Source organism: Chenopodium album, chromosome 9 (assembly GCF_948465745.1).
Source record: "Chenopodium album chromosome 9, dcCheAlbu1.1, whole genome shotgun sequence".
NCBI classification, from domain to species: Eukaryota; Viridiplantae; Streptophyta; class Magnoliopsida; order Caryophyllales; family Amaranthaceae; genus Chenopodium; species Chenopodium album.
Window position 1 is genome coordinate 63,348,044 of NC_137842.1, and position 12,394 is coordinate 63,360,437.

Below are 12,394 nucleotides of genomic sequence, written 5' to 3' on the forward strand. Positions count from 1 at the left end.
ATAACTAACTAATGTCTAGTATGAAAAATCATCCACCAATAAGCAAGAAAGTGACAAATTTCTTTCATTTTTGCTTAAAAATTCCCTCCTCTCATAAAAAATAAAATCAAAATAATTTTTAGTTTTTTACTATCCTGGTGAAAAGTCTAATTGGAAACAATAACATACAGTAATAATAAAGGTCCCATAACTTGCATTGTTTGTGTATAAATTTTATATCACGGGAGTATCTGTAGGAAAATATCTCTAAATATAACTTTATATCTTTCTTAACAAATCGGATGTGATATATATTTTCAAAAACCTCTTTTTCTTTCTAGTCAAATCGGGTATGATATTTATTATTCCCACATAAATATAACACGTGATATAATATAATACGATATGATCTATGACTATAAGTACATTTAATTTGTTTTAGCTCCGGCGTTAGCAAGTTCGCAAGTGGGAAGCAAGACCCTTGAAATGGTGACCTCTGAGGGACAAAGTGAAGGAATGCAAGAGATGATGGTAGATACTAAGTTACCAACCATAATTAAGGAAGAAATTTTGGTGATTGAAAGGCCAAAGGAAAATGTAGCAGCACAAAATGGAGCACTCAAATGTGCCGATGAGTTGGAAGATTGCTTCAGAACTCCTTGCTGCTCACCTTTTTATTGTCAAGTTTACAACCGAGCTATTTGTATTTAATAATTTACCTAATTAAGTTATGGACTTATGAACAGAGTATGTGTTGTGTATGTCTCTCAAGTCTCAACCATGTGAAATTTTTAAGTACTACTCGAAATAAAAGTGGAAGTTTGACTTTTGCACTATTTATATGCTTATTTTGATAATACATTTTACCAATATATAAATAAAATATACTACGTATAAGCAATGTTTTCATGTAAAATATTTTTTATCAGTCTTTAGGTATTATTTCATATAGTAACTCTTTATAATTCTTAATAATATTATAATTTATAAACAAGAGATAAATAGTGTTAGACATATTCATATTCTTTAAACCTGTACAATACATGCACAAATCAATGTATAAAAATAATCCTTCTCTCCATTTTCCTTCTCTTCCCTTCCATTCCTTTCATTTCCTTCAATCCAAATAAAGAGTTGCAATTTTAAGTTCTAGCCCAACTAAAACCCGTATATTGTGCGGGCTTTGGCAAAACATATGCCCAATTATCAATGGCCCAATTCAACAATGGCATATATGCATTAATCATAAATCTTGGAGATGCTTTGTGCGATCTCAAAGACGATTACAATTTCGTTATAATTTACATTGAACATAACAAACTGCAACAACTTAAGAAATAAAATTGATCACCACTACTAGCACATAGCCCGATAGCCGTATACTGCCATTTTACAACATTTGTTAGGGAGCAAAATATGTGTATAGAGCTAGAAACGGATCCCATTACAACTTCTCATATTAGTACTTACTAAGGGGCCGTTTGGTTCGCACAGGGTAATCGGAATGGAATGAACAAAGGGAAAGACAAGGAATAGAATGAAATTACCTAAAATTGTGTATGTTGTTTGTTTTACAACAAAGAGAATGAGCCCCACCACCACACCACCACCACACAGCCACCTACACTTTCACTCTCCACCGTTTCCAGCCACCACCCAGCCACCAAACCCCTCGCCGCTGCTCCCTCACCGTGCGCCTCCCTTCACCGGCCGTCCCCGCCCCTCGCAAATCCTCCCTCAGCCCCGTAAAACTTACCTCAGCCACGAATGAACCCTAGAAACCATTCTCCCTCACCATATAATCCGTCGACAACCCTTCCCCCACCCTCGTAACACTAACGTTTAGGGTTTCGAGGGTGGTGGGAGAGGCGGCTGACGATTTTAAGGGGAGGGAGAAGAGTTTTTAGGGTTTTGCGGTGGTTATGGGACGTTTTATGGGGGAGGGGCAGATTTGCAGGGAGAGGGGAAGGGTAGCGACGGGAAGGGGCGGGGCGGGGCTTTGGGAGGGCTAGGCGGCAATTTAACGACGACAGGGAGGGCTGGGTGGGTGGTGGTGGTTATTTTTGCGGGGGTTGTGGTTGTTTTTGCGGGGGAGGGGAGGGCGGCGAGGATCGGGGGTGGGGCAGCGGTGGTCGGGGGTAGGGTCGGCGGTGGTCAGGTATGTAGGTGGGCTGGTTTCCGGTGGTGTTGGTAGGTGTAAAGGTTGTGATGTAGTGGTGTTGGGGTGGCTAGGGAATGGAATGGAAATACCTGGGGGGGGTGGGGAATGGACTTAGAAGGAATTTGGGGAATGGAGGGGGTAAAGGGAATGAAAGAAAGTGCTAAACAAACATCAACAAAGGGAATCGGACCAGTTGATTCTCATTCCCTTTCCTGAATACCCCCAACCAAACGGCCCCTAATCATATATGCACGCGATACATGTGTGATCTGTTGTACCAAGTAATATGTAGTATATAAAGATGGACAAGTGGACAACATTAACTATAAATTTTTGAATGGAACATTTGGCAAGGTGTCAATAGGCGCAACACTCTAGAAATCTAGATTATTTAGTAGTACATGAAGAATCAATGATCTGGTATTCAAATCTTTAGTTTCCTCAATAATACGACATTTTATGAATCACATTTCTTCATATTTATTAATGAGAGACTATAATAACATGAGGTTAGTTAGTCTCTTGATGAGCAGGTTATAAATAGGCAAGCTTTGGTATAAATAAAATGCACCAAATAAGAAAAAGTTCTCTCCTCTACAAAATAATAACCTACAAAAAAAAATGGCAAAGTTGATTGTAATTGCTATTCTTGTCCTCTTTGCTTCAGGTATACTTGCACACTATTATTCTGTTCATTTCAATTATTCCCTTAAAAAATACCATAAACATCTAACATGTATGTTAAAGTGCGTTCTATTCACCTAATATATACTTCTTCGAACTTATCTTATGTCATATGAGCTTGCTTATTTTAGTTGTAAATTGACTTTAAGTAACTCTTATTACAATCTAACTAACCTCTAGTAGGACAAATTGTCCATGAATAAGCATGAAAGTGTTGAGTTTCTTTCATTGAATATTAGTTTTTTTGTTTGAGGATTCCCTCCTCTCATAAAACATAAAATCAAAACAATTTTCACTATGCTCAAGAAAAGTCTAATTGGACACAACTTCATAATAATAAAGGCCCATAACTTGTTTGTATTTAAATTTTAAATTTTACACCGTAGGAGTATCTATATTGGAAAATATCGATAAATGCAAATTTTTGTTCTTTTTTATCAAACCGAAAATGATACTTTGTCTTTATTAGATCTAAAGAAATATAACACGTGATATGATATAATATGACATGATGGCATGATCTGAATTGACTATAAACATATTTGTTTTAGCTCCGGCGTTGGCAAGTTCGCAAGCAGGACGCAATACCCTTGAAATGGTGACTTCTGATGGACATAGTGAAGGAAAGCAAGAGATGATGGTAGATGCTAAGTTACCAACCATAATTAAGGAAGAAATTTTGGTGATTGAAAGGCCAAATGAAAACGGAGCACTCAAATGTGCCGCTGTGTTGGAAGATTGCTTCAGAACTCCTTGCTGCCCACCTCATTACTGTCAAATTTACCAACGAGCTCTTTGTATTTAAACATTTACCCTAAGTTACGGTTGGTAAACACATAGTATGTCTCTCAATCATGTGAAACTTTATAGAACTACTCTAAATAAAAGGACATATTTACTTACACAAATTCGTGTTAAAGTTTTCAGTTAAGTTCAGTTAAATCGAAGTCTATTCTATACTCTTTTACAGTTTTACCCAATTTGGTGTACTTCTTACAAGTCTAAATACTCACATTTTGACCACATACCTCAAAGGCTCAAAGCAGTCTCAGTAGATGCAGTTGTTGCAACAGTAGCAGGCTTAATAGCTTAATTTCAGCATCAAATACATGATGATGAGTATTTGGTTGCATAATTGCCATCTCTTTTCTGGTATCCATTCTCGTTGTTTGGCTTGACCATTGCCATCTTCATAACGTAATACTAGGCATTCCTTCAGAAGTTCATACTCGTTACTGGCATCCCTACAGAGACTGGAACAGCTGCAAAGTTAATAAAATCGTGAAATTCCTAGGAAGTCTCGCTTCCCCCATTATTTGCTTGCGACCAAACAAGCACTAACCTTTGCTTGTTGAGTCAATAAACAATGCCATATACAATTGATAACCCAAGAAAGCTAACTAAAATACAGTTGAAATAGAAGTACTCAAAAAGAATAACATTGCTACAACAGCAACAACAAAAACACAAAATTGAATAAGACTGGCCTCAACAATTTAATAGCACTGTATAGAATTAGAATATCTTAACATAATAACATGTTTATGCTATGAGGCTAATTAGGCTAATTATGCTCCTCACCATACATATTGTTTATTTTTTGAGCATGTACTTCATCTATAATAATACGGAGTTAAATATATGTAATCTTGCTTTATAGTCCTAGCCGTAAGACCTGGACTCCTAGAGCATCGAGTACTGTTCACCAATATTACAATAAAGCCATTAGATTGACGTCAATCATTAAGATTAACTGGGGCTGGCTCTTAAAAAATTCTAATAAAACAGGTGGATGATGCCCTTGGTAACTTTCGCGTTGTTCTTATAAGCGAACATTTCCGATCTTCAATTGGAGGCCAAGTCCTCCAGGGGGATTGGTATACATATATGTGCAATTCCACCAATACTAAAGCATGTCTCAGCAGAAACTGGATCAAATTTTTCTCCCGTTCAGTCACCATGTATTTCTTTATCACAATTTTTTTGAGATGAGACCTGCAACACGAAGGGATCTCTTTAGTTGTACTGCAAAACTCTTGTTCCAACTTCAATCGCTCAAAATCATCCATATTCTTGTTTTCGTAAATCATTCCCTGTGAGGCAGAAGACAAATAGACAATCAATTACTTTTGTTACACCATTGCCAAAATTTCATTTCATGTATGTCAATATAATACCAAATAAAGAAGATATTGCACACTGACCTCTGGAAAAACAAGAGTTTCTAAGACAGGGGAGCAATTAAGAAATGCCATCAACACTTTATCCCAGTAGCAAAATTGTCGACAACCCAGCTCTAGATGTTTCAAATTTTGAAACACGGGCAAATAATCCTTTACTCTATAAAAATCTAGAATCTTCACCCAAAGATTCACAAGCAATCAGTCAATTTTAACAGTTCATACAATACGTGCAATAATAATTTTTTTTAAAAATAGGACCAGAAAAGATAATTAAGCTAGAAGAGAGATTGAGACAAACCTGCATACACAAGCCTGCCATAGATAAATGTTGAACATTAGACAAAGGTCTGATAAGGCTAAGTGTTCTCTGCACAGGATCATCAACTTCCTGACCTACGGAAGCACATCCAAAGTTGTCTATGCTGATGTCTCCTTTCACAAGACACTGCATGTTTTGGATATCGTAGTGTACTGCTAAGTTACCATGGTAGGCAAGACTTTTCAAGTTAGGAGTATTTAAATGCAAGGAGTTACTGTTCTCCTCTGCATGACGTTGATGCAATTTTAAATAAAGTCTTCGAAGAGAAGGCGAAGATACAGTTGTAAAAGGAAAATCCTTCCACCAGGCTTGCACCGTGAGGTCTTCAAGTAAAGGGCAGCTTGAAACTAACTTATTCAGAAAGTCTTTCTCAGAAACAAGGGAAGTGGTGAAGTGAAATACTTTCAACTTTGGAAGATGAAAGAATGGCATGGTGAAAACTTGATGAAGACCAAGATTGACATCAAGCTTCAATACCTCCAGCGTATCACAAGTGAAAATCGCTGAGTGCAGCTGATCTTCGCCTGGTGACCTCACCTGAATGCGGAGATCAAGCTCCCTAAGGCCTTGATGGCTTAATGGAAAACCGATCAATGCATTAAGCAGGGGGAATTTCAAGTCAGGGAAACAACATTTATCACATGGACCCTTACCTTCAATAGTGCACCCCGAAAAGGACCTGGTAACAAAGTCCCTTCCTATTCGAAGTCTAAACCTGCTGAGATGTTCAGACTGGTATGCTTGGATGGCTTTGATAACAAAGGACACAAATGCAGGGAAACGATCAATACGATTGGGATGTTTCAAACAATGGGATATAGGTGAATCATCAAAGTCGAGGCTTGTAATCAAAGGGAAAACACTTCTCAATTTCCTAGACAAAATGGACATAACAACAGCATCTGTGGTGGGAAGCAAAGAAAGTATTTGAATTAACAATTCATCAGGTAAAACGCCGAGCCTATCAGCTAGAAAATTACCACTAGCTTTTCTACCCCATCTAGTAAAATACGGCGGTTCCTCATTCAAGTTGAAATCCATTCTCCTGAATCCTGAATTCAAATGATCCATGCTCGCGCATCCTGGAAGAATAAGATCCATACTCATTAATCAAATTGATATTCTTTAAGATCATGCTTTACTTTTTGGGTGCAATTGCATGCTAATATACAAAATATTGTTGAAATCACACTGAGAGATATGAAGGCAAATAGAGATTTTGATATTCTGATTACATAGATAGGCTAAATCATCAATTAACAAAGCTTCACCAAATCGTATAACAAAACCCTAATCGTGCTTCGAATATCAAAATATGAAGAACTTTTAGAGACGGAAAAAATATAACGCATTAGGTGGCACTACTGCATTAGACACTAACTATTAAATACCATTTCTTTGTTATTTTATTCATTTGACTATTGTACGGATTGCAATGCATATATTTAATTAATTTCTTCAAGTAAAAAATATTTGAAAAAAAAAACAAATGATTAACAAAATTTTACATTTATACTTTTTAATCTTTGAATAAACTATTCACGAGCAATATCATCAGCAGAATTTAAATTAATGCACAAAAAAATTGTTTGAATTAGCAAAATTGCAAAATTCAGTTTAATCAGGTTTACAACATCATACATAAATTCAATTCCAGGAAAAAATTAAAATTAAAAAAAAAAAAGCAGGCATTTTTAAATTGCACTGGTATTGTTTACAGAGTACTATAAAGTTGAAATGATGAGCAAAATTTAAAATCGACTTATAATTTGGAGAATGATACTGCAACAATTGCCTTAATCCTGAATCCAGAATTTTCCCCTAATTCAATCAATCAAAAATCATACAAAAACCCTAAACATGAAAATCGAAAGAAAATTTAAACCAAACAATAAAGAAATCAAACGATCAATCGAATAGAATTGAGGAGAGAGAAATACCGTGACACGCGATTGCTAAATGGAGTATTGAAATTGAATTGACATCTGAATTTGTGATTGAAGGTTTTGGATTGATATGAATGTGAGTTTTATAGTAGGATGAATTATGAAATGGAGTATTTTACAGTATTTGTTTTGCTTTTAAGGTGTTGGGCGTTGACTCATTTAGACCTAAAACCTCTTTGATCCCCGATCCTATCCAAATTTTGTTTTTCTACTCTATCCAATTTATCCAACTTTTTTTGATTCAATGTGAATGCTTTTGATTTTAAATTTTTTTTGTTAGTGCTTACGGTAATGATACGGAGTATGTAATTGATAGACACATGTCATTAAAACGAGTTTTATAAAAAGCATGTTATGTAGCTATATATGGATACCCATGTTGCTTAAGGTAATGATCTCTAACGGATTCACACAAGTCTAGTTACCTGTCGTTAAAACGAGCTTTAAAAAAAGGAATTTTGTTATGTAGCTATACATGGATACGCTTGAGATTCTTTAAATCTTTAATTGATTAAAAATTTTACATGTTGGCATGCAGACCAACCGATTGTGTTGCGTTCACTTTTTAAATTAGATGTCTAAAATCAATTGCTCCATTTTCTATGTTTTGGTAAGCTTTTGGCCATTGTGCCGATTGAAGGGCATTTTTGGCACAATTTGGGAAAATGGTACTAACTCATGAAATAACCAAAGTACGTCTATTCATGGTCTAGCTCTGAAGGTTGAACAATAGCCCTATTAGTGCGAGCAAGTCATTACAGGTTGAATAATATTCGGGCTAATTTTTATATATATTGTAAGATTTAAAAAAGAACAAAAAAAAGACATTAGGATGCCCTCCTCATGAAGGGTACTTTTAACGTATCAAAAGAAATAATAGAGAATAAACTAGAATTATTACAAACATTAATGTTCATGGTATCATGAACTAAATGTCTCACAATAGCTATCCAATCTGCTGCACGATTTTCCTCCTAATAGATATGTTGGATGCTCCAATAATGAACTGAGAAAAGAGAGAATGTGTGGCTTTGATAACATGCTCAATCTGCCAATGGACTGTCCAAATATCTTTTATTAAGTTGATGACTAAAAGATTATCACCTTTAATTTGAATATTTTGAATGCAGGAATGAAGAGCTAGTTGGACTCCTTTATGAAGAGTTGTAGCTTCTGCAATGAATGCTTTGGTGTTGTTGAGTTGAAAGTATGAGTCTTAAGAATTGTGCCGCTATTGTCTCTAATGATATTCATGATGATGTTGAGTTGTTGCGAACCGACCCATCGAAGTTGATCGGAGGTGTAGATACAGAATTGAATGATGAGGAGAGAGTGTGGGAAAATTGGATGTGGACTCTCGAAATGGGAGATCTTATAGAGCAAAAGGAATCTAAGAGAGATCTTTGGCACCACTCATTGAACACAAACTGCGCTTGATGGTAAATCCTTAAACATTCAAAGTACTCATTGCGAAAGATAATAGCATTATGTTCTTTCCAAATACGTACTCCAAATGATGAGAAAGATAAATTTCTTATAGTGTTGGGATGTTTTCTTAGAAAGTGTAAAGTATCAGTTAAACTTACGGAAGAGATCGTACAGTGTTCTAACCACTTTTTTATTAGAGAAAGAGCCCACATTTATCTAATTCTTTGACAATTGAGAAAAAAAATTATTAATTGTTTCATTTTGACGATTGGAAACCGTCAAACCGGGCAGATTATCAGTGGGATAATCTTCCTTTTATAAAGTGTTCCTTGAACACAAACTATTATGGAATATGTGCCAAACGAAAATCTAGATTTTCGTTTTCGGGGGAGGGGAATGTCAATTTTCCAAATCCACTGATGGGGCCAATTATTATCTTCATTATTTAGATTTAGATTATGAGCTAATCATGTGGCTGACTTAACTAAGAAGTTACCATGCGTAATGAGGCCCTACACGGGAGTGTCTTTCATATCATTAAATGGTAGCTGAATGCCCATGCTTTGTGCTATTTCGTTTTCAGAAAGCAGGGGTTGTAATTTTAGTCTAGTCCACTATTTATTAATAAGATAAAGTGTGATACTTTATTGTCTAAGATTGACTTGGGTTCCATTTAAGTGGAGGATTTCTAAAAGACTTTGATTAGCTACCTAATTATCGAGCCAAAAGTAAATGTCTTTGCCATCACCTATTTTCCAACAAAGACCCTTTTGCAGAATCTCTTGTTGTGAAGGGATCTTTCTTCATATGTGAGATTCGTTTGAATTATGTTTATACTAAAAAAAGGAAGTCCTATGCAAATATTTATGTTTAATGACTTTTATCCAAAGGTTAGTAGGATGTGTCGTGATTTTCCAACTTAATTTAATTATAAAAGCTTTATTTAGTGGTAAGGTACGATCAAGGCCCAACTCTTTTGCACTCTTTAGTCTACAAACTCTCTCCCAAGATATCAGTGGCTGTAGACACCCATTTGTGTCTCCCCAAAACCAAACCCAGTGATGAGTACCTTTCACGTCGAATCATAATCGAATGAAGCGAAAGTGTGGAAAGTCTAGTGTTGCGGATAGTTTTAATTTTCTTTTCTCTTCTCTCTGTTTTTGAAAACTTATTTTAATAAAACAGTCAATCCAGTTTGGTTGGTCCATGATATGGGTCCAGTAATAGTGTAGTTGGATGGGGCTTGACAAGAGCTTTCCAACGATATATTATAAGCCCAATTCCGATGAATATTGAGGAAGTTATGGCCAATTTACTAAACTGGGCCCGGTTTGAGCTTTATACGCGGCCTAATGATCTTGAGGAGGGCCTAATATGATTTACCATTCCTAATGCAATTAGGAATGGTTTTAGTCTTCTAGAAGGTTCTTTTCATTCCTAATTCAATTAGCATTGTTAAATTGGCTTTTGTTGACTTTTCAGAGTTTTAATTAAAATCAAATAGCATTTTCGAGGAAAAGATACGATTTTATCCTCCAGTACGGCAAACTTATCTGATTTTCGAAAACGCGTCAAAAACAGGCCTGACACCTGACTCCAGGCATTGGCGCCTGGAACCAGGTCTGGCGCCAGCTCTGTTTTGCGTGCGCCAACCTCGTTTTGCGTGCGCCAAGTGCTCTGTTTTGATATTTTATCTTTTTGGCTGATTTCTCTATAAATAACGTATTAAAAACTCCGTTTTGATTCACCAATTCTCACCTACAATCAGTTTTCATTCGCAATCATTAATTCTCTAATTCTCTCTTTATCATTCACCAATTCTCATCAAGTTTTCTTGATTATTTTATCTCTCTCTCTTCTAAACTTTGTTTTAATACAAAATTCCGCATTTACAAGATCAAGAAACACCTAGCCATATTCGAAGTTGCATTCTCCCTAGACGTGAAAGGTTTAATTTCTGAGGGTTTGGTCCCAAATCTCTATTTCAATTATTTAATTTAATTGTTTGATTATTATTTTCCTTGAAGTTACTAACGTGTGTATTCTGTAATTAGAAAGAGGTACGAAGCATCAAAGTAAGTACTTTAATGGTTTTTATTGATATTATGATGTAGACATCATGTTTATATATTGTTATTATGATATTCCTAGTATCATGTCTAGGGTAATTTTAATATTAAATATGATTGTTACGATGCTTCCTATGTTCTTCCTAATATTTATGATTGTTAGTAACATGTTAGGGCTAAAGATTTGATTTTTATTGTTTAGTGACATGCTAGGGTTTGCTATTAATCTTGTTAGTATCATGCCTAGGATCTTGCTATTATTATGCTTTAATATTAAAATGATTATGATTATGATTATAATTGTTATAATTTATGATGATTATGAATATTATTATTATTGTTATTTTGATGATGATTATTTTATTTATGATTATTATTGTTTTGATTATGACTATAATTTTATAATGATGATTATTATTATTGTTATGATTATTATTATGATTATTATAATTATTATTCGTGATATTTATTATTTATTATGTTGCTTGATATTTATTGTTATTGCTTGATCACACCTTTTATGCATGTTTAAAGGGAATTGGTACTTGTAATCACGCTTAATAAGATAATTAATAATCTTGTTAGGGTTAATTTGATTATAATTTCAAGTAATCGCCAATAATAGTTTATTTGTGCATTAAATTCAACCAACATAGATAAACAGGTTTAGGGTTAATCCTATTGATTGCATGTTAATTAAAAAGCGCACATGAATACAATCAGAATAAAGTAGAGGCCTATTATTAGGGCAGGTTCAATCTCTTTCAGGTTGGATTTGTACCTTCATCCCCGAACCCTTATTTGGTTCTAGACCTTATGGAGTTGACGATCTCTTGGATCGTTAAGGGGTGTAACCTTCACCTCGTGAACGGTTTACAAGTTCCTAAAACTTGTTGGCGACTCTTTTGCTCTATCTTCTTCCCTTTTGGACGCCACCGTACTTTAGTGTATGATCACAGTGGGGTTCAAGCTAGTGGGATCAACGCTTGAAATTTATTCCCTACAGTGGCGTATTGTTTTAATTTTATTGCTTGCGCCAAAAAAAGAATTCGGTGTAAAGAATCAATCTTAGAAGCAACATCAATTGGCAAGAGAGAAGAGGAGCATAAGTAGAAGGGGAGAGCCTCTAAGGGCCTGTTCTATTCAGCTTAATTTCAATTCAGTTCAGTTTAGCTTTAATTAATCCAATTCAGTCATAAACAATTTAGTTCAGTTCATTTTAGTTTCAATCAGTTCACTTCAGTTCAGTTTAGCTCAGTTCTGTAAATCAGAATCGGCCCTAAATTGCTTTGAATTAGGGCCTGTTTCGATTTAATGAAAACAATTAAACTGAACTAAGCTGAACCAAACTTAACAGATTGAATCTGAACTGAACTGAAGTATTCACGAGATAAGGAAATTAAGAATTGAACTAAACTAAAGTAAAGTGAACTGAAATTAAGCAAAACAAAACTGACCCTTTTTTTTTAAAAGCAGAACAGAACGGACCCTTCGAGTATGGTGTTTAGACCCCAAAATAAAAAGGATTCTTTGTTTTAAGATTATTACTCCCTCCGTTTTTAAACATTTGCTTCATTTCTCCATGCGCGGAGTTTTAGGAGAAATTGAAGAAAGTAATAAAATAT

The 12,394-nt window shown here is 35.1% G+C and overlaps 1 protein-coding gene across 2 annotated transcripts; it reads right to left on the reverse strand.

Moving 5' to 3' along the window:
* Positions 1-4,296: 4,296 nt before the first annotated feature.
* Positions 4,297-7,477, reverse strand: LOC145560105 (F-box/LRR-repeat protein At4g14103-like). 2 transcript variants are annotated; one of them, XM_081621367.1, is made up of 5 exons: positions 7,267-7,477; positions 6,322-6,408; positions 5,306-6,228; positions 5,029-5,181; positions 4,297-4,917 (listed from the first exon to the last, which is right to left on the reverse strand). In XM_081621367.1, the coding sequence occupies exons 2-5, from the start codon at positions 6,395-6,397 to the stop codon at positions 4,591-4,593; spliced, it is 1,479 nt and encodes a 492-aa protein (XP_081477493.1). In that variant the 5' UTR covers positions 6,398-6,408; positions 7,267-7,477; the 3' UTR covers positions 4,297-4,590. The 2 variants fall into 2 exon arrangements, with proteins under 2 accessions (XP_081477493.1, XP_081477492.1); XM_081621366.1 differs by having other exon boundaries at positions 5,306-6,408; positions 7,267-7,476.
* Between the last annotated feature and the right edge of the window lie 4,917 nt (positions 7,478-12,394).

What these genes read in the sequence shown, in the direction of transcription:
- LOC145560105 (XM_081621366.1), bottom strand. Translation starts at nt 6,397, where the DNA reads ATGGATCATTTGAATTCAGGATTCAGGAGAATGGATTTCAACTTGAAT. An exon ending in TGGCAGGCTTGTGTATGCAG is followed by an intron (nt 5,182 to 5,305) that starts GTTTGTCTCAAT and finishes CTTTGGGTGAAG; the next exon opens with ATTCTAGATTTTTATAGAGT. An exon ending in AAACTCTTGTTTTTCCAGAG is followed by an intron (nt 4,918 to 5,028) that starts GTCAGTGTGCAA and finishes TCTGCCTCACAG; the next exon opens with GGAATGATTTACGAAAACAA.